We start from the raw sequence: 23115 nt of genomic DNA, 5'->3' as shown, positions 1-23115 counted from the left end.
TCATCAATCGATAGAGCGGACGCATCCCCGCACCGCGCTGCGGTACGCAGTACGGGTGCTGGAAAGGGAGACCCTGTTTCCTTCATCTCTATGGTACAGTCACAACAAAAATTCAACTAATTTCTGTTTTGCTTTGTTTTGATACCGTCATTGTCAAGACTCCTGAAGAAGGCGTGGGACGCCGAAAATTTGAGTCGAATAAACTTACGCTTTATTCGCGAAAAATGCAGTACCAGTTTGTTCTTTTACATTATTAGAAAAGGGCTCTCGCCGATATAACAAACTTCTTGGCACCACTGAAATCACTTCGTTATAACAAGAGTCATACAGTGTGTGTGTGTGTGGAGGGGGGGGGGGGTAAAATATGTATGCATACATCTATCCATATTGACATACACACTTTAAATATTGCCATACATGACTGTGTAATAATCACATGTTTCAAAATGAAAGCACCTTGTGGTAGGGACAATGATCAAACTCACCTGTCCGTACCGTCAGCGTCCTGGTAGACACTCTTGTAAAATCCCACTATGGTCTCATTCAACAGACCGTAGAAATCGATGATTATTCTGTAATTGCCTGGGAGAAATCAGTGAAATCAGTAGAGATTTGACAACATTAACTTGCATAATTGCAATAACACTTGGGGCGCTGTAGTGACTAAACACGGTCGAATAGGTTTTCAATAGCACGATGAAGATGATGATATTGATGATGAATCCTTATTTTCCGAGCCTGGGTTTGAGAGTAGCAGCAGTGAAGGATTTAGTATGAGAACTACTATTACTCTTACCATTACCATGTGTTATTTCCTTCATCATACTACCTCTACCATTGTCATTATTACACATAGTCACGGGAAAGAAACAGAATATTCACATTTGCAAAGGCCTTAGAAATTGAGCCTAATATTCAATTCAATTCAATGCAATTCATTTATTTTCATTCTTCTCTTTTTTCCAACAGAACACAACACAGTATAAATTAGGAATTATATCACAAACGTATACATACAACTTTGCAAATTATATCAAATGATACAAATAAAGTTATATGTAACGCCCGTGTTTCGTTGCAAACGCGACAGCTAACAGCGCACTTGCTCCTATATGATAGTCGTAGCCTACTTGTGGGTAAGGGGATGCAGGGGGGCGTTCACTCAGCAAAAAAGAAGAAAAAGGGGTGACGATCCAAGAACAGGTCCCTAACCTTGCGAGATAAAACACCTGTATAGAGAGCAAGGGGAGAACACATCTTGCTTGATCAACACAGTTCTGCAAAGTGAAGAACTTGTGCTGACCCACGCCAGATGATGTTCATTCAGCTCTCAGGTAAGAAAGGGATTTGTTTATCAAACAAACGCCGGGTGCGAAGGTGGTCGCTTGGTGGCCTTTTCATCAGGAAAAAAAAAAAGAGTTTACCAAGGAGGGAACTTGAACTCAGACTAGAGCAACTGTATGTTCTCCAACATACCCGTGTCACACATGTATAATGCATGCATACTTGCAAAAATAATACAAGGTTATGTTTCAGTTGAGGAAAAAAAAAAAGAATTGAGAGGTCCACTAAAAAGCAAGCTTGTAGATTGTGAACCACTCAAAGGAAAATCTAATGAAATACTTATTTGCATATACTTAGCACAAATATAATAATCACAAGACGGAACAAATCAGGAGACACACACCAACATGACACGACTAGACAGAATGGATGGAAAAATGAAAGGAAAAAAAAGGAAAAAAGAGAATGCCTACACGCTGATTAAGGAAACGAAACAGGGAATTGAAGAGGTGCTTCGAACAGCTGGTGACTGCACACAGCCGTGCTAAGATTATAATGGCTATTTTCATTATAATGAATTCGGAGATTAATTGATTGATGGTTGGATGATGAACCCTGTGGTTGATGAGACTTAGCTAATGAAAACGAAACATCAGAGAGGGTTTAACAGAAAAGATTTCAACTTCCGCTTAAAAGAATACAAAGATGGAGAATTTGTTATTTCGCAGCTTAATGAATTCCAGAATCTAGGGCCTGTGTATATAAATGTATTCTGAGCCAATAAAGTTCAACTCAGATAATCGTTGATATGGAACCTGTTTTTATCTTCATTATTTTTCTTTACTATGATCAATGCGTGTATGGTAAAAGAAATAATAAACACTACCAAAAATATTTTCAAAACAATTCAATATATATTTTTTAAAGTCATTCTCAGATAATCACCAAGAAAAGTCTTTGCAATATGATAATGATGAACATAGAACATACAGTAAAATAGTGACAATTTTCTTAGCAATTGGATTGCGACAGGCAGTGCAGTAACGAGAATATCCAGAGGTGCTGGTCTCCATTATTTGTTTACGCGGCCTTACACAGACGATTAAACTCTTTCAACTATCGATCCCAAATAAACCACAATATGCTATCTGCGATCGTGATTAAGCCATTTTCCCAGTGTCCATTATCTACGCATTCTTTATTTATTTATTTATTTTTTATTTTTTGAGGGGTGAGACCGTATGTAAGCCTCCGTATAGTCACATTCACATAATGTCTATACATTTATAGGGTAAATGTACGCAGAAAGCCAACAAGAGAACTTCAGAAGACAGTGTCAGAAGACCCCCCTTCACCCAGCCCCCTGAATTTGATGAGCTCGATCTTTGCTCCCTGGGTCAGTCTGGTCAGTTTGATTTGTGTACACATTACGAAGGCTTGCTTGGATAAGGCCTCTAGACTGATTTAGATATCTCAGATTTGAAATCTCTCTCAGGTTTATCAAAAGTCGATTTGATTGAAAAAATAATGCACGATTTAAACTATAATGCTTGTTCACATTGTTGTTCACATACTAACTCTGTGGACATGAGCCAGTTTCTTGATTGTATTTCGCCCTTCAGTGACACGTAAACCAACGTAAAGCTTGCTCGCCGTAACAACGTTAACAAACGGTCTCATTCATAATGTACTTTCATTAGGCATTTCAAGGGCATTGCAAAACACGTCGATATTCTCTATGCTCATGAGTCAGATACCCTCTTCCATCTGAGATTTAAAAGAAAAGAATATATTAGTATGGGTAGGAATTAAAATGGCTTAATGAAAGGATAGGGATATGAATTAACGTACAGCTGTCAGGATAGCTGTCAGGATAACTAGTCATGGCATACAGTAGTTCATTACCTATGTTCAGGCCGTTCGTCAGTGGAATGACAAGAAATTCGTTGGGCTCATAGAAAAATGGATCAGCATCTTGCGGCTGGTCAATTCCATTCTCATCGATAATTTTGACATTGTAAGTTCTCATCGCTTTGATGTGGAGGCGTGGGTACATGACAGGTGTATTTCCAGTAACTTCGACCTAGATAAAATAAAAGAAAGAAATATAGTGCAGATATACGTTTGCTGTTGTAGTAGCGTTTTTTGTTTTTTTCTTTTCCACTTCAGGTAAGATATCTATCCACTCGATATGTCGTAATTGCATACAAAGATAAGCAGTAGGCCTACTTGAACCATCTTCAAACATCACAACAGGTCAAAGTTATTCAATCCAGGTGCTTGGCTTCAGTGCACTAAAAGGAACTTCCAGTACAGTAATGATTTAGTCTAACAAGTAAGAGTAAAATCTTACAAGTTCAACAGTGGAAATTTGATTAAAATCGGGAAAATGATTGGGGAAGTTATGAAATTGTGAAGTTTTGCTAATTTCTGCAGAACAGTTCCCGTACAGTTGACATGAATATTAATACGCAAATGAGTGAGCATCACCTTACAAGTTTCCATTAATTGTGCCAAAAAAAAAAAAATAATAAAAAGTCAGTGTTTCTATTATTGAAGTATAGAACATGTTATTTCTTCTTGAAGAACTTCAGAACAATAATCCGTTGGATATAATCTGGGTTTTAGACTGGGGCGTAATTACGTTTGAATGAAAAACTGGACATTTCAAAATTGTAGGTGCAATGTATATGGCAAGTTGTGAGGGGATAAGCATCATTAGGTAATTTCTTTACTACTTGCATATTCATATTAACTGTTAAAGAACTGTTTCCTGAAAAATTAGCGAAAATTCAAAATGTCATATATAGCTTCGTCAATTTTCATCCAATTTAGATATAATTTTCATCTTTGTGCCAAGACGTTTTCATTCCTTCTTTTCAGATTAACTTTCAGCTGCACTGGAATTGCCTTTTAAAGAAGAAATCTACCCCACAAATAAATAAACTTCAAAAGAAGAGGAAAATATTCTCTACCAAATGATTAAAAAATGACAAAAAAGGGACGGTTCTACAGCCACTGGTTAAGAGCACAATTCATTCTTTTCTTACCAGTCATAACTGTGTTTTTGATTTCTAAATTTCTGACAAATACCGGGGACAAATAGTGAGAACGTGTGCAAGTCTCATTTTCTTTAATGCATTGTGATCCACTTTGTGAGCAAGCAATTGCCAATTGAATTATAACCCATCGTGCCATCGTGCCCAGAAAGCTTTTGTCCTTTACACACATCAAAACACTCAAATGTGAATGCAAACAGTCTTGAATAAGATAAAAGGAGGTGAAAGATAAGAAGTTTAATCTTTATTTGCAACTCCTCCTGTTTGCTAAATAAAGCCTTCTCGTGACCAGGCAAAGGTAACACCAGTTGCTACTCAGCGATAGCCGAAGTTTGCGAAGTTCCTCCTGCAATTGGCAATTAGTATTGAGTTAAAGAGTTTAAAGGGATGGTACTGTTTCGGTTGCGATGGGGCTTGATGTTTCCAACGTATTTTGATGAAGAGTTTTTGAGATAATGAGAAACTTCTTATGAAATATGAAAGAGCATCTAATTCTAAGAGGAATTCAGAGTTTATTTGATGAAAAATGGTTGTGAAATGGCTGAGATATCCAAAAAAAGTAATCCTAATAAAAAGTGGGACCCACCTTTTATTCAAATCACTTTGTTTTACTTTGTTTTTGGATATCTCAGCCACTTCAAAACCAATTTTCATCAAATAATGTTTGAATTTCTCTTAGAATTGTATGCTTTTCAACGTTTCATGAAGTGGTTTCTAAGTATCTTGTAAAAAGTTAACTGAATTCTTACCTCAACCAGTACTATACCAGCCTTTAATCGAGTGAATTATCATGATGAAGGCATCCATTGGCTTTCCATTATCACAGATTTGTATTAGATTTTGGAGAGGAAAGTTAGCTATAACTAACTATAACAAATTACAAGATAAACCATTTTGATGCTGCAAAATCTCCCTTGATCCTCATTATCACGAAAGAAACAAAAGATGGCATTAGAAAAATAGAAACTAGTTTTAATTGGCTTTGCTTGAATATCATGTGGTATCTTTTACTTTTCTCTGTATGCAATACTATATAATCACAACAATTCATGGTCGTTTCATCCCCGTTTTTTAGCCACATATTGGTTTATGTTGTAATGCAGGGATTGTCTCGTGACTAAATTAACATCTGTGTCCTATATAATGCATCTGACTGATATTATCAGTGACTTAACACGTACATGGGCATAAAATATGTTCATATGTTTTATTTGGAACATTATTGTTTTCTGACACTGATGCCATTTTCGAAACATCTTAAATGTTTGGCCCAGTGACTTTTTTGAAATTCTTTGTTTTAAATATTATGAAAACTGTTGCATTTCACTTTATATATCTATAATGAGTATTGGAATGTCTACCTCATTCCTCAGCGATAATCATCTGATCATTTCCCATAAATCAGTTGGGTTTTAAAACACTTACATCAGTCATAACTGTAGGGGGCTTTCAACATTAGAAGAAAAGATGATTCAATGGGCTATACAATGAGTAAGGAGCATTGCTATGTCAGTGTATGAAATTAATTGTATTGTTAGGCATACTTAAGCCTCAAAAGAATCACCGAATAGTATGGGTGAAATAGATAGATATAAACATATCGCCCAAACCGAATGCGTCTGTATACGACCAATGACTCTGGGATTTGGTACAGATAAGCAATATCTCATCGAAAATTTAAGAAAGCGCTATGAAGCCATCTGCAATGCTTAGTGTCATTGGCCCGCCCCATATGTACGCCTACACAGCTTGAAATCGGTGGCACTGTAATTTAAACTATACCCTTATCCCGGGTTAAAAGGTATCATTCCTATAAGAGAAAAGGTCAAGTGTCAGATAAGATTTCTCGGGTGTCGTGTCAGTCAGTGTCTGTTTATATTATGGTGAAATGGTCTGTGAGGTTCAGGAGGATAGGCCTACTTTGGACCATAGAATGTGTGTGTGTGTGTGTGTGTGTGTGGGTGGGTGTGTAATCACGTTTATCAAGACAACGTTCTTTAAGGAAGTATCAGAAAATATTCAGAAATATTCCGCTGATAAATAGGGGAGCGTTTGAATCGATGTTTGTGGTTATCTTCGTAGAGCCGTGGCCCCAATTACACCAAGCTGATTGGCCGAGGCACACTGGTCATAATTGTCCTTTTTTACAGAAGAAATCCTCCCCAAAAATAAATAAACTCTACAAGAAGGGAGGAAATATCCCTACAGATATGACATGAGGAAGATATGACACTTTGAAATGTCACATTTCTTCGAAAAACATTTCTTGACCAGTCCTTACGAATATTCAAATGAGCGAGTTGATGATATCGTGCCGCAACAATTCTTCATGTATTTTACATATGAAATTCGGAAAATTGTAATTTTTAGCTTTTACAGGTAAAGGCATGTATTCCCGTACAAAATGCTAGTATTATATTAAAGTTAACATTTGTTCTTTTTCATTTATGATTGTTTAATGAAAGTTTTATTTTTCATACAGCTGAAACATGAGATTTTTGTCATTTCCGTTAATGTAATGAATAAAAAAAGTGAGTGCATGTTATAATCAAATTGCTGATTTCGATATTCATACCGACTGGTCAGGAAGTGTTTCCGAAAATTGTGAAATTTCAAAATATCATATTCCTTATTTCCTATCATTTTTTCACTGTTCTGCACAGATTTTTTTCTCTTTATTATATAAGAAAATGATAACATTTTGGAGTGGATTTCTTCCTTAAACAGTTGCAGGGGCTGTTGCAGGGGCGCATTACGTCACAATGGACTCTATTACTAGTATCAGTTTCTTGAAGCGCTGCAAATGCGTGTGCACGGATCTGAACGTTGTTTGGAAAACAACCCGAATTATACACACACACAAATTCACACTTGTTAAATTATAAATCAAATTATAATTATAATAAACCCTTTCAACAACAATTTTTCACACTGAAAATCAAACTCGGCAATTGACCTTGCGAACATAACGAGGCCATTTTTGAAAGACTGTTTCTTCACAGAGGGGGAAAGGGACAAACCTCCATGACACAAGAATGCTGTTTACAGGCTGAAACTGTACGACAGGTAGTTGTGGAATGACTCAGCATCAATTTCCCTTCCAGGGCACTGAATCCTCCTTAATCCTTTCTCGCAAGATGACAGCTATCAAAGTGTAGTGTGATGGGTGGGAGACGATTAATGCTGCAAACAGGTGGAATATTCTTCACAGGTGTAAACATAAACTTCATGTCTGTTCATATAACTCTTGCAACACAGCCTTACAAGAAAGAAAATGATGACTAGATTTCTTCTTTGTTTGTTTCAATCAAACATATAGACGAGATCGATCCCATGTTTTCGTATTTCTTGCGTCATGGAAAACACGAGCATGTAAGAAGGAGGGATTATCATCCTATTTCAGTTCACGTAGAGAGCATGTGTCCTTTTCATTATCTTTAATAATTTTGTGCAATTCTTTCTATTTTTCTGTATATCGTTCCACTACTGTGACAGCCGGTTTTCGTATTTTCAGCGAAAATGGCACATGTATACATCAACCGCACGCAGAAGTCATCAACTTTTGAACAGAATGATATTAGACCTCATTATGATGTGCTCTGCTAATAATTTTGCGCGTGCAGTAAATCCCTTTAACCCCTTTAACGTGAGTAAGTGAAGGATCCAGGGGATGTTTCAGGCTTTGGGAAATTATTTCACTTCCGCTTTTGAAGGAAGGCCAAGAAATCTCATAGTCAGTCGATGTATAGTCAAGGACTGCTCAAAAACAGTTTCAGGCGTGCATAATCAGACACAGTCACCTAGTGAATCCAGGAGGGGAAGGGTAACATCAGGTTTACTTTTGCCTGTTAAGGTTGTCGTGACAGTAAAACATACATTGATACTCCTCAGGACTCCTGACGGCGTAGTGGACTCAAGCAGAAAGAAACTTTGGCTTACGAGTTAAGGCATTGGAGACTGGTATATGATTGGAATTTTGTAGCTTCTTTTCATCAAGATTTCTCTGTCATTTCTCCTTTAATTCAACGTAATTTTTCTGTTTTCATCTGACTATTATATCGTTCATCAATCCTCTTTCGTAATTGTCCGTTAGGAGGTATAGTTTTCGTTTGTTGGTAATTATTTTCATATTACTGCTTGGTGAGCATGCGTGCAAAATAAGATGATCTTCGGGGTGTATTATCGACTATCTCGGGAAATAGACAAACAATAATATTACAACATAATCATTAACGATAGCCATGACGTCATCGTTTACTGTCCTCTCCACAATATTTGTCTTCTCGTTGCTAAGAGAAGTTCTTGTTTAGATATTGACTTTGTCTAATAGTTTCTAAAGTTGAAAATAGGGGCTTGGAACGAACCTCGATTTCTACGTGACCAGTGAAGTCCTCTGTGGTCAGATTTGGGTGCAACCTCAGGTGGTAGTGATGGGGGATAAGATTTTCCGGTAACCGTAAATTCTCCCATTCGTCGGTGTTGGCCTTCTCTACCGGTGTGTCTTTGGGGATTTGGTCCCATTTAGGAGAACCAGCCTCATCCATGCCATCTCCATTGACGACAAGGACCTCGTCCCCCGCCTCCACCTCGCATGTCTGTGACTGGGGCAGGAGGCCACAGAGCAGCCCGACCATCAGGCAGAGGCACGCAACGAGTACTCCAGCAGCAATCAGCTGACTGCGGCGGAGGAAGTAGCCACCACTTTTCCGATAAAAGTCATCCTCGATCATAATTATTCCTGTGATTGTCTCTCTTTTCCCACAAGAACTCAGTTATGCATCGGTTGTCGATTCAATAACAAGTGAATGCGGTCTCTTCGTTCACAGCCAGGACTCCGCGCTCGACTATTGTCGCCGCACTGTTGATTCAAGATGCTGATAGCGGCGCGTTTCTGGACGCACGCACAAACCTCCCCTTTCCGATGTTTCGCGATATTGAAGCTCCTTGGTTTCTACAAGGAGGTATACAGGCCTACTTGGCAAGACACTTGGTTTCAACTGCTTTGATACATGTCTTCCGTAATCAATCCTTCAACAAACAGTAATATTGCCACTGTTATCAGAGTAATCTCGCTGATACGCCCCTTATATGCCGGTTTACGATTCAGCCAGTGGTCTAAATTAGTGATTTGGGACTGATATTATTTCCAAGCATTGGGTCAAAAGCCATGTTAAAGTCCTACCCTAAACACAAGCTGTATGGTTACTCCGCAGGTTTATCTCCTACTTGGAGATTGTTCTTATAGGCCTATACGTACAATCTCTTTGTTCTCCCAGCGGCATTCTTCAGCATAAATTATCATTTCTTTACCCCTTTATTTTTCAACGAGGCATGGATCTTTTCCAGACACCAAACCCCCTCCCCTCCACGTACCCTCCGAAAATGTTTAACTTCTTTTACGTCATGCCCTGGGGTCATGCCACGGCTGACATCATCTATGTAGTTGTTTAACTCGTATAAATCATACTATATAAGCATAGCAGTACATGGATTGTTTTACTCATTCGTTATCTTGAAATGGACCGAGGTTTCCTAATGGCTGTTCCGTGGAACAGTTTTCGTAACAACTTAAGGTTATTAGTCGTCAATAATGGAAATAAAAACAGTTTTACCAACCTAATGTTTCTCTATAATGATGCATTTGACTGAAGTGATTTATGTCAAGTTTGTACAGTTTCGGCATAATGGAAGTGTCTCCGGGTAGAATTCTAGTATGGCTTGATATTTGTTGAGATTAAATTCATAGAATAAGCTCATAAACGACTGATCTAATATCCAGTCCTTGGAGGATATCTTGCCAAAATATCCTTGCCTATATAATAGACATTATGTGTTTACCCGATCATTAGGTGATCCGAGCTAGTATCCTCTCAGATCACCTTCTGATTCTGTTTTTCCTTTATTCTTTATTTCTCCTCAAATCTTGTGTAGAGATTATCTCAAAAAGCTCTTTGACTATCAATTTCAAACTTATACCATAATTTATTATGTCCTAAGGACGACAGTTGTAGTTTATTTTGTAATCGATCGTGTTTATCTATATAACCATCTATTGTATAAGTTATTCAATTCTATCTATTTGTATTTTCATCTAGCAGTCTATTCATTCGTTTATCCTGACTTCCAATCTTACAATTTCTTGATCTTTGATATAAATGGTGAAACAATGTGACAGCAGCAGGTTCTTGGAACAAAACTGTACATTCTATAAAATATGTGTCCAATCTTTGTTGATAATCACCGTTTGTTCGTGTTAACTAACTGTATTTCAGATTTGGATTAACGAACCCTGTTTATTTTGGAATCAAGGAACTTCTCTAATTTACGGACTGACATCTACCCTATTTCAGTTTCGGATTAATGAACCATATATATATATATATATATATATATATATTTTTTTTTTTTTTTTTTTTTTTTGTACTGTGAACGTTAGAAAAAAAACCCGATACTTTCGTAAATCATTTTGGTTGCAAGAAAAATCCCAACTAAATAAATTACGTTATTGCTGCCTGAGCGACCTACATAGCCGGGAAAGATTGGGAGAGTGTCATTTTATTCTTAGCCTCGGAGTATCGGAGTATCTAAAAACCCCTTTATCCAAAGAGGCATATCGAAAGTCTGTATGGTATATTGATGTATATTGACTGAATTCTTGCAGTTACTCCCTTTAAAAATACAGTATAATCGCATGTAGGTTGATGAACAGTGAACAATAACTGAAGACTTGATATTTTCAAAGTAGTTTGGCCAGCTCATTTACCAAAACACAAACTAGGCAAAGTGCGTGTTGAAGACTTGGTGTGTTGGGTTCATTTTCATTGCATCGATATCAGAAAATATATAGGGTTTGTGTTTTTATGCTGTCCTCATCACTTGAATAGCGGCAAACTTCAATATGAATATCTCTTTGACAAGGACATTTTGCTAGACTGTCTAAAAGGAAACACAGTTTTCCCGTCTTTTCGAATACTGCATTTGGGCCCTGTAGGTTAACTCGAACAACAATGATTCAAATATTTTCAATTTATCAAACGCAGATGTCTTTCGTGTATTCTACCATAGACACACACACACGCACACACACATGCACGCGCTCAGAGAGAGAGAGAGAGAGAAAAGAAAGTGTCTAACTGTGAACAGCAACCCATTCAAACCTATTATACGAAAGTATTTGCGCTGGATGATATAAATCAGTATATTTAGTTCAGAAACAATTTGAACCATGATGTGCATCATCAGTCTGCTTTCTACGGAAATTATACAACAGTTTGAAGATGAGCAGGAAAACGAACTGTTATTTCTGTCACATGTTTGCTAAGAATGTGCGTCAATCATTATGTGTGATTAAAGAAAGTTGACGGTCGAGCCTAATCGCACACACCATATGCCTGTGTTTTGAAAATAAATAATAACGATATTGAAATTTTCTTGAAAATCACTTAGGACGGACAACATGTTTTTTTTTTTTTATTGGAAACATTGACAAACAAGAGATCTAAATTCATGTTATGTAATAAAATGACATCATAAAGTGTTACTTGATTTTTCAACTCTACGATTATGCTTGTTAGAAGTTCGTTATATGGAGGTCAAATTATATCATTTATCTCAGTTAATTATGAATTAATCTGAGCAAGGTTCAAGGAGTTGGTACATTATTTTTTTTTCTGTGATAAGAGTAGTCTTCGCCATATTGCAGATAAAAAACAATAACTTGTAAGTATGTAAGTCTTTTTTTTTTAAATCTGCAATACTGTGGACCCTTTAGTACTCTTATCAGGGGAAAATCCAATCCATTCTGATATGGTCGAGACTCGCACTTTAAGATGAAATTGCAGCAAAAATAGATCTAATTGATATATATATATATATATATATATATATATATATATATATATATATATATGGACTCGTAAATTGCAATTAGAAAATTATTGAGAGAGAGAGGGAGAGAGAATCCGGCAACCAACAACGCAATCTGCACCTGCTGTACGAATGTAGAACCCATTTTTATTTGAGGGATCGAGGGAACCAGCGGGAGTCAGGGCTTGCTCATATTTCTGTTGTCATGGAAACGAAACGGATTTGACATGACCTCAAAATACTTGAGATGTTGAGTTCATTTTCCTTCACTTATATTTGCAGAACTGAACATTGTGAATCTTCTGGTTGATGATAAAGAAAAATCAACACGGGCAGCACTTTTCTCATAGACTATTATTTCAATTTCAATTTCAATTTATTTTACACTTCTAATGTATTAACATTGCATCAGAAATGATAGCACAAGTTCTTTTACCTTGTCAACGACGTACAAAACAAGAGAAAATATACATACATGATAGTAACACAATAATTATAATGATAACTGTACCTGCTCTATTACCTTGGCACCAATACTGTGATCTCTGTGATATGATTATGGTTGTATGAATTGGAAAAAATGACTGCAAACAATAAAACACCACGTAATACACCCAACCAGGCATGAGTAGGTTATTTAAAACAAAAACATTGCATTTCTAATTGTTGGCTGTCCTTTAATTGTCACAGGATTTAAGGTCGTTCACACCACTACTAGTAACTTTATAATCTCAAGGGAAAAAAGCACAATTTTGTGGTTGTAGACCAAGTGTTTTTGTGTTTTTATTTCAAAGGTGGGGGGATACTAGGCTAGTACGCAATGAAGACACGCAAATACGCCACAGACATGTATGAAAATATGAACAATTAAGTACGCACGATACATCCTAATACTGACGAACTGGAATACAATCGTAATCAGAGCAGGCCTAATTGTTGTTGCTGAAAATCTTCCCTCCTCTGTATGGCACTCTTCTCCTCCACGTCATCATCAGGATGTTCCATGTATGACGTAGAAACAATTAATTGTAATATACGAGGTCACTTAAGAGAGAGAGAGAGAGAGAGAGAGAGAGAGAAGGGGGAGGGGAGAAACACAGATTATTCAATTTTTTTTATTTCATTTTCGGATTGACGGACCTTCGGAATAACGATATTCTATTTTCACCTTAACGAACCTTTGGAATAACCAACCTTATTACCCATTTTCAGATTAACGAACCTCTAGATATAGGTCCTACAGGAAACGTGTGTGTTTCGGAATTAACGAACCTAATGCTGCGTTGATGGACACCATGTTCCCGGCGGCCTGGGCAGTCGCTGCCCCATTTGCCCGTAATGCGCCTGTGGGTATAGATGGAATGTTCTCCTGTATTTTTCCCTCTAGTCTTGTTTGTTCCAGTCCTCCATCCGATGAACATGTAGCTATAGACGCCATCAAGGCGTCTGGTCAGACTAGACTACACAATATTTTCCGTCGCGTTCCACTACCAACCGCCCATAGTTTGTTACGGCATGATATACCAGGGGCGTCACCAGCTTTTTTTCAAGGGGGGTGCGTTTTGACACTTTAATAACGAGTTTTTGGACAGACATTTGGAATATAGGAAGCTCTCCCAATCCCTAGACTTTTACTGTTTTGGGGGGAAACCAAGCGGGGAAAGGGCACCGGCGTAGCTAGGATTTCATCTTGGAGAGGGGGGGGGGGGGGGTGTTAGTATGCGAGGGAGCAAGCAGGGGGGGGGGGGAGGGTGTGGAAATGCCTGTTGTCCCCCCCCCCCCCCTCCTCCCACGGTGACAACTTTTTGCATTTTGATGTTGTAATTTAATGGTGCAATTTATTTGACGCAGGCTTTTTCTTGCGTGTTTTTATCGACTTGAAACTGTCCCACTTGATGTTCAATGTAGCAGTACATTTTGATGGAAATTGTTGTTGAACAATGTGCCTATAAACTACATCATTTCAATAAACTTCTTGTATTGATTCTTACGCTGATGTCATGAACGCGGCCAAGCAACTTAGCGATAGGAGTGAGCGTGGGGGAGGATGTGGGAGGAGTGTCCCCCTCCCACGGTGAGCACTTTTTGTATTTTGATGTTGTAAATAGTGCAATTTGATGCAAGTTTCTTTGCGTGTTTTATCGACTTGAAACAGTCTCACTTGTTTAAGTTATCAGTACATTTTGAAAGAAATTGTTATTGAACAATTTGCCTGTAAATGGCATAATTTAGATAAACTTCTAGTAATAATTCTTAATCTGATGTCATGAACGTGACCGAGCCCGAGCAAGCGGAACGAGCAAGGGAGGAGGTTGTCCCCCCTATAAATGGATTATAGAATGACGGTGTGAAACGACAAATTACTGGCAGCAATATCAGGAGAATGGCATAACGATTACATGCGAGCGCGCGAAGCGAGCGAGCTTGAAAATTTTGACATTTTACAGAAAAAACCCCAAACAAACTGCCGTTTGTAGCTATATTTTTCGCTTTGGAATTTAAGGGGGGCGCGCATCGGGCGCAACTGCTGGCAATTACTGGCAGCAATATCAGGAGAGCATAACGATCAGATGCGAGCGAGCGAAGAGAGCGAGCTTGAAAATTTTACATTTTACAGTCCAAAAACTGCCGTTCTTATATTAGCCATATTTTTTCTCTGTGGAAATTAAGGGGGGGGGGGGGGCATCGGGCGCAACTGCTGGCAATTACTGGCAGCGACATCAGGTGCATAACGATTCACTGCGAGCGAGCGAAGAGAGCGAGCTTTATTATTTTGACATTTTACGGTAAAAAACTGCTGTTTGTAGCTATATTTTTTTCGCTTTGGGAAGTAAGGGGGGGGGGGCGCACCGGGCGCAACTGCTGACAATTACTGGCAGTAACATCAGAAGAATTGCATAAAGATTAAATGAATGATTGAAAATTTTGACAATATACAGTCCAAAAACTGCCGTTTGAAGCTATATCTTTTTTTGCTTTCGAAATTAAGGAGGACGCACCGGGCGCAACTGGTGTCTTTATGGCAATTTCTGGCAGCAATATCAGAATAGTTTAAATGCTAGCGAGCGGAGCGAGCGAGCTTGAAAATTGTGACATTTTACAGTCCCCAAACTGCTGTTTGCAGCTATATTTTTTTCGCTTTGGAAATTAAGGGGGGGGGGCGCACCGGGCGCAACTGCCGGCAATATACTGGCAGCAACTTCAGGAGAATGGCATTACGACTAAATGCGAGCGGGAGGAGCGAGCGAGCTTGAAAATTTTGACATTTTACAGTCAAAAAATTGCCGTTTGAAGCTTTATTTTTTCTCTTTGGAAATTAAGAGGGGGGGGGGGGACGCCCGGTGGGCCCCTCCCCCTGGATCCGCCACTAGTAGTCAAGGATGTCGGTTTATGTTCATGACTGGGGGAGGTACATGACCAGCGAGGTGGCGTTGAAGTGACCAAGCGGGGGAAGGATGTCCAAAATCTGCACTTTAAAGCATCCCCTCGTGTTTGTTTGTGTGTGTATTATATACATGCAAAAGTTAGGAATTAGCCCACGTCAAGTCTTTTTATTGGCATTGCAAGACATTTTTATATAGAATAGTATGTAAAGCAACACTGCAAAATCAAAGATCTAGCTTTGATATAACAGAAGCGTAAGGCACAAAGGTGTATACATTCTACATCACATTGCGCAACATTGTAGCGACTCTTTTTGCCCTTCGGATGTTCTGAGTACACTGCGCACATCCTGATTGTATGCAGAATGCCAACCAGGAATCACGCTGAATCACAATCTGTTGTCGGCTCCGGGCTTTTTGAACAATGTTTCACACTATATACCTATTTTTCACTATGGTTAAAAGAAATCATAGAAAATATCTTATTTCTTGATCACCCTTTCATTCAAAAGCAGTTTATAACCCTTGAATTACTATTTTGGTAAGTCTTTTTTTTTTTTTTTTTTTTTTTTACCAGCGGATTGGGTGCGAATTGCTTTTGACCACGATTTTTTGTTTTGTCCCTGGTGCACAATAAAAAAAAAAAAAAAAAAAAATAGAAAAGAATGATTATTTAGCGTCCGGCGTTGAGGTCGCTCGCAGACTGAAGTTTTTTTTTTTTTTTTTTAAAGGATGTGAAGGGGGGTTCGTTCGCACCCAACGCATCCCCCCCCCCCCCCCCCCTGGTGACGCCCATGTATACGCGCAGTCGTGTTTTGTTGCATTCACCCCGTTTTATTACGGCATACAAGGTTCTTCATTAGCAGTTGGACTGCCGTGGCAGTTTTATTCTTTACAGTTTAAAACTCTGACGCGGTGCAGTTACCAAAATATGCCGTGACATGTTACAACACATTTTGGTGAATTGCACATTTTGGTAAATTACCAAAATGTGCCGTGACATGTTACAACACATTTTGGTAAATTGCACATTTTCGTAAATTACCAAAATGTGCAGTTACCAAAAATTAATGTGCCATAACAACAAACTACATTCTTCATAAAGGTATGTACATACAACATATCTCGACTGTACTGCTTTGGGGTTTGGAGAAGAACATTTTTAAAGTTTACCCCCTTTTCCCTTGGGGGCCCTCCCCCTGGGCCCCCTGGGGGCCACATACTCCACATGAACAACTTTAGGTCCTTACCCCCTAAGCATGATTCCCACCAAGTTTGGTTGAAATCTGCCCACCGGTTCGGGAAGAGAAGATGAAAATGTAAACAGTTTATGCACGACGCACGACGCACGACGTACGACGGACGACGGACGGCGGACGAAAAGCGATCGCAATAGCTCACTCAAGCCTTCGGCTCGGGTGAGCTAAAACGTGTCTTGCCTGCGTCTTTACTGCAGGACCATATCACCTATAACTCCTTGACCGTATAATAACTCTCAAGCCCATCCATTGGTTTTTAGTTCAGTTACCAAAAGAATGCAGATTGTCCAAAATGTGCAGACAAATCCACTTTTAACTGCACATTATGATAACAGTTGATCCCGTCAGGTATAGGTGCACTATCGGCACATTTTGGTAAATTGCACATTTTGGTAATTTACCAAAATGTGCAATTATGTTCTCAATAAATATCGCATTGTTTGGTAATGCAGCGGTCTAATTAGAAGCCGCGTTTTATACCCAATCATTTCTCGAAGTCAGACAAGACAAACAGAGGAGTCTTGACACACAACACAGGTATGTTGTAGAAATACCATTCGAATTCAAATTCGAATTCGACATGTACATAATCATATCTGATGTAACGGAATTAAGCAGAAATAAATCAAATCAAAATCAAACTCAAATTCCCCTTTTCAAAATCAAGTATTATTATTATTTCATGCCTTGTATAAGTGGCCCAAACAATGATAAATTCTAGCATTTGCAACACCATATTTTTGGGGGTGTTTTTTTTTTAAATCTTATAACATAAAGATGTCTTTCAAAATATTTATCTGTCGGAAATTACTCACGTATTGCTTTGATCATGTGTCACATGGGATATGATTGCTTTGTTCACAACGCAAATATGAAAGGTTTTCTCGCCAGACACATTTCGTGACTTGAATTTCTTTTCAAAATATCACTCGATATGACATTTTCTGCATATTGCTTTAATAAGATTTCACATGAGGTAGGAAAAGATTGTCCACAATGCTCATAATCGAAGATTTCTGTATGCGCATCTTCTCGCCTGACATAAATGTTAAAACTTGGATGTCTCACCAAATTTCTCTAAATAATCTTTTGATGATAATTATCTCGTATGGGGTACCTTGTAGACAACGCAAACATATAACTCTGCGCATTTTTCTCGCCAGATATAATCTATGTCATGACTTGCATTGTCTCATCAAAATATCTCTCAAACAGATATTTCTTGCATGAAAGGTGTCTAGCGAGAAAACACGCAGACAAAAATCTTTCATATTTTTATTGTGGATAAAGTAGTCATAATCCATGTGAAACATGACCAAAGCAATATGCGAGAAATTTCCGATTGACAGATATTCTGATAAGATATTCCTTTCATGAGGTATGTCTGGCTATTGAATAAAAGAAAATGGGCAGATAGAAATCTTTCATAATTGTATTTTGGACAGCTCATTCACACTCCAATTTATTAAATATCATCAAAGCAATATGCGATGAATGTCCAACTGAGTGATAATTCTAATAAGACATCCATTTCATGAAATATGTCTGGCGAAAACATATCCAGATGGACATAATTATGCGTCATGGACAATGCGTTCAAAGCCCTTATGAAATTTCATCAAACAAAATCAATGTGCGAGAAATATTTTAATGAGACATGGAAAGTCATGAAATAATATCATTAGCTATGGAAAAAGCGCCAATAGGAATCTTTGATGATTTCATTGTGAAGAGTGTATTCGTAACCCATATAAAATAAATTATAACCAAACAATAAAACAATTTGTAAGCGTATCACGTACTATCAGGGCAATTAACCCCCCCCCCCCCCCGCTAAATACTGGTTAGTGATACGGTTAGAGTAAAGATTAGGATTAGGGTTAGAGTTTGGGTTGGGGTTGGGATTAGGTTCAGGATTAGGATTAGGGTTAAGATCAGAGGAAGGGTATGGGAGAATTGCCCTTAGAGGCAATTGCCCTAGACCCTTTGCGAAAAAAGAAATCCGATTAAGAGATATTTTGATGAGACAGCCAAGGCATGAAATGCGTCTGGTGAGAAAACGTGCCGACAGAAATCTTTCATATTTTTGTCATGAATAAAGTAATCATAACCCATGTGAAAGATTACCAAAGCAATATGCGAGAAGTCTCCAATTCATAGATATTCTAATTAAAGATATCCCTTACTTGAAATATGTCTGGCAAGAAAATTCGCGGATAGAAATTCTTCAAAGTTTGTGTTGTTCGCAATGTATTCATACCTAACATGAAATATTAGCAAAGCAATTTGCGAGATTTTTTCCATTGACAGACATTTTTGACAAGACACCCAAGTCATGAAATGTGTCCGGAAAGAAAATGCACAGAAAAAAAGTATTTCATATTTGCCTCGAGTAAAAAGTAATCATACACAAGATGAAACACAGTCAAAATAATGTGAGAGGAATCTGTTGTATTGAATTATGTTGTACTGTTGTATTTTGGATGTACGTATCGTTTGGAGATACATGTCGACTGTACGATTTTGCTGTTCTGGCCAACCATAGATATGTCTGCATCTACATGCATTGTCAATTTATATTCAAATATTCTGCAAATTGTTTTAATCGCATATATTCAACAATGTATTCCTTGTTACTTGTTCTTATGTAATTTTTGTATTGTGGAAACTTTGAATAAACTTGAACTTGAACTTGAACTAGATGATGCGAGTGAGCGAACGTGTACGCGTACCCGTTCCGTACCGTACTAAATGTGCACATGTTGCTGCCGCTGGTGTAGTAGTGTCGCCACTGCATGTTCCATGATGATCTACGACGACGAACGTGCTACGTGTAAAACTGGCATGACAGACATGGACTCCAGTAATTTACAGTAAGTGTGAAAATCTTATCAATACCACATATTAGAATTATCACCAGTGGAGGATATAAGGAATTACTGGTATAATTATATTTTCGAGTACAGCGTACTGTTTTTCTGTTCCTGTGATCAGCAGAAACCGCATTGATGCATTGGAACCCGCAAGTATTTTTTAGTGTAGTCCCACATATTCGCATTTATGCACTCATGCAGTGTGGCTGACTGCTGCTGTGCACTGCACTTGTTGTAAGTTGTATCAAAATGTATGTACCACTAGAGGCTTAGATGTAGATGTAGACTAGTCTAGGCCGACTACAATTTTGTATCAAAGAGTGGTATTTATCATGGTAAAGGCATATCTAAGCCTAAGCCTAAGGAACAGTTTACTATCTAGGCCTAGACTATATGCCCTCTGCTCTGGCTCTACTGTGATTACTAACGTCGTTACTTAGGCCTAGAGCTAGATCTAACGTACTTAGACTAACCTTGATCTACAATCCACTTCCTATCTTTATTTTTAGACTTTAGTTTTGTAACGTTAGTACTTTTATAAATATAGATTTAAAAGGCACATGTGATTAAAGTTTCAAGCTCAAGCCATCAAGGTGTAATAGTAATACGTTTCGTTTACCACTGCCACAGTCGTGACGTACAGTACCAGAAACAGACGGACACATGCCTAATTGGTGAGACTGAGTTAATAGAGCAAACAGGAAACGTCGTTAGAAATAAGGCAATCATATGCAGGCAGTAGCGTTACTGCTTGTGTGGTAATCGTGTGATAATCCTGATGTCTCAACAACTCTGGTCGTGACTTGTGTTGGTGTTAATTGTAAGAGTGCTCACAATTGTAATCACCTTGTACTGCACTGTCAAAAGTGTAGTGATGCATCACTTCTATTTGAAAAGATGTTCAGTTCAGCATCATCTTTCTGTATTCTTGTCTTTCTGTCATCTTTCTACCCTACTGAATACTATTCATAGTCGCAGTTGCTAGAGTAAAATATCCCGTTTGCGGCAGTTTAAGCATTGTTAGGGGTTTTTCCAACTAGTGTAGTAAACAAATCAGGCAAATTATTTTCAACCATTTCATATATCATAGACAAGATTATTCATTAACGCAATTGTTTTCATAAAAGAAATTTACCATTGACCAACGCAGTTTTCATGATTTACCAGAGCAAAACCCGTCACAATTTTCGCCGATAAGGGCGATATGCGACGTAGTATTTCTGCTTGCGGCACGATGTATAATCCCTATGCAATACGCGCGTGGTCCGCGATCTTTAGTTGAACGCCTTCACATGTCTCGCGAACATTGCGTAAGCGCCAATTCCCATTGCGAAAGCACGTGAAAATAGTGGGCGCACATGCATTGGCCGCAAACAAGATCGCAATTCTGGCGGTGTTGTTGATGTCTTTCTCGTGTTTTTCTCATTTTTTTTCGATGGTAACATCCACTTTCCGAAAAAAATGGCGGCCCACATCGGCTCGCGAAAGTTCTATTTTACGTGAGGATATGTTTTCAAAATCCATGAACATCGAGAAAACAACAAAAAATCAAGTTTCTTGGACCATTGTTTCTTAACTGTTATGTTAAGAAGTACCGAAAATTTCATTTTGGATGCGATATGTTGTCATTTAGGTGAGAAAATTTCACTTTCGTCAGAGATCGTGCCCATTTTATCGGTTGGTTTTTGTTGATTGCTAGTGTGTTAGTATATGTGTAGTGTGCATGTAACAGTGCAATGCAGTGTTAGCGGTATATTACCGTGTATGTTGTACCTGCCGCGAACGGCTGCAAGGCCGCTTACTGACGCAGTTACTCTACTGTATGTAAAGTAGGAGAGTCTATTCTGTCATCGGACATTTATTTTTCATTGCTGTGGAAAGAGTTCCATATGTACCCCCCCCCCCCCCCCATAACCTAGGACTCCAGGGTCTGTGTTACCCTGGGCCCTAGGAGTAGGACTGACTTTAGGACACACAGATCAATCATCAATGTTACCCTAACCCTAACCCTAACCCTAACCCTGACCCAACCCTAAACTCCGACTAATAACCCTAACCCTAAAGCCACCTGAATTTAATCATTTTACTTAAATATAATACGTATCACTTTTTTCAGTTTTATGAGGGGTACATATGGAACTCTTGCCGTCCTGGAAATTATGAATTTCAAAAAATTGTGAATTAATCCCTCTTCAAAGAGTTATCTTTTATCGAGGTCTAAAATCACATTATGAAATTCCGTACAAGATTTTTGTCATGGAATAATTGACATCTTTCACATCTGCACACCACAATTACTATTCATACTAATGATTCACCATACAATGGCTGTACACATTCATACTTGTATTCACCTGCATTCACCTGTCTTGTCAGGCCTCTGGAAGGACATTTGTCTTGTAATGCCCTCCCACTTCACTTCATTTCCACTGTAGAGTCAATGTCAAACTTGAAAACCTTTGGGTTCTTTATTACAGTATTGACTGCTGCTGTTTGAGAAAACTACTATGCAGCAGTACAAATTTGTAGGTGACTCTGTTGTACTTTTTTTTTTTTTTTTGGCAGGACCGAGTTGTCAACAAAGAGAAAAACAGTAAATGATTCTCATAATTGATATTGTATGGTAAAAAGTAAAGCATACTGAACATTTCAAACAATTTACCTGGTGAAAACATGCGATAAATCTACTATATCTCCTTGTGAATCTAAGATAAAATGTGAATTTCCTAGTATTTCTACATTTTGGTATTGCATTTTGGAGATTTCGGCCCATACATTAGTATTAAGAACAGTCTGCAAAGTCCCACACATAGTGAATGTAATTATTACATCTGGAGATATACACATCCGGAATTACCATACATGTCTGGAACATGTATATCAGCTCAGTCATGTATTGCACTGCATGATTCTCATCTTGAAAGTGGTCACTACATGCAACTTTTATTCCACTGAATTTGAGTGCATCAAAGAAGGAAAAAAAAAATATCTCTGAGCTGTGAGCCAGTTTCTCCCAGATCCAGTTAGGCCTAGATTTATGCTACATCGGGCTTAAGGTCTTGCTGGCAGTGGAAATGGGTGCATGAATGCATCACTGCTTTGCGATACACAAATTCAGTGTGTCCTTTGATCTATTGCACTGTTGGTCCGCTTGATTTACCTGTTTGAATAGTTGTCTATTGCACTTCCATTAAGAATGAGTGTGGGATAACTGATTCTTCAGAATGTCATGTCGCCCAAATTCATCTAATCACATGGCAAGGATATAAACATGTGTTGTATACTGGCTTTTATTTTTTCTGTGATTAACTCTTCTTCTATACATAATTATAGCATTTGATTTTAGTCAGATGCCAACATTGTCTTGGTCAGGCATTTTTTTTTCTAATGG

General features: G+C 38.2%; 1 protein-coding gene across 1 annotated transcript in view; it reads right to left on the bottom strand.

Moving 5' to 3' along the window:
• Nucleotides 1–9131, bottom strand: part of LOC140229215 (glutamyl aminopeptidase-like) — a 40298-nt gene extending 31167 nt beyond the window's left edge. The window contains exons 1-3 of the mRNA XM_072309486.1: nucleotides 8708–9131; nucleotides 3190–3367; nucleotides 486–582 (exon numbers count right to left, since the gene is read on the bottom strand). Coding sequence (XP_072165587.1) covers nucleotides 486–582; nucleotides 3190–3367; nucleotides 8708–9073 — 641 coding nt within the window. The 5' untranslated portion in view covers nucleotides 9074–9131. The remainder of the gene's footprint in view (nucleotides 1–485; nucleotides 583–3189; nucleotides 3368–8707) is intronic.
• Nucleotides 9132–23115: the final 13984 nt, after the last annotated feature.

Source organism: Diadema setosum, chromosome 5 (assembly GCF_964275005.1).
Source record: "Diadema setosum chromosome 5, eeDiaSeto1, whole genome shotgun sequence".
Lineage (NCBI taxonomy): Eukaryota > Metazoa > Echinodermata > Echinoidea > Diadematoida > Diadematidae > Diadema > Diadema setosum.
This window is presented reverse-complemented; position numbering and strand designations above follow the sequence as displayed.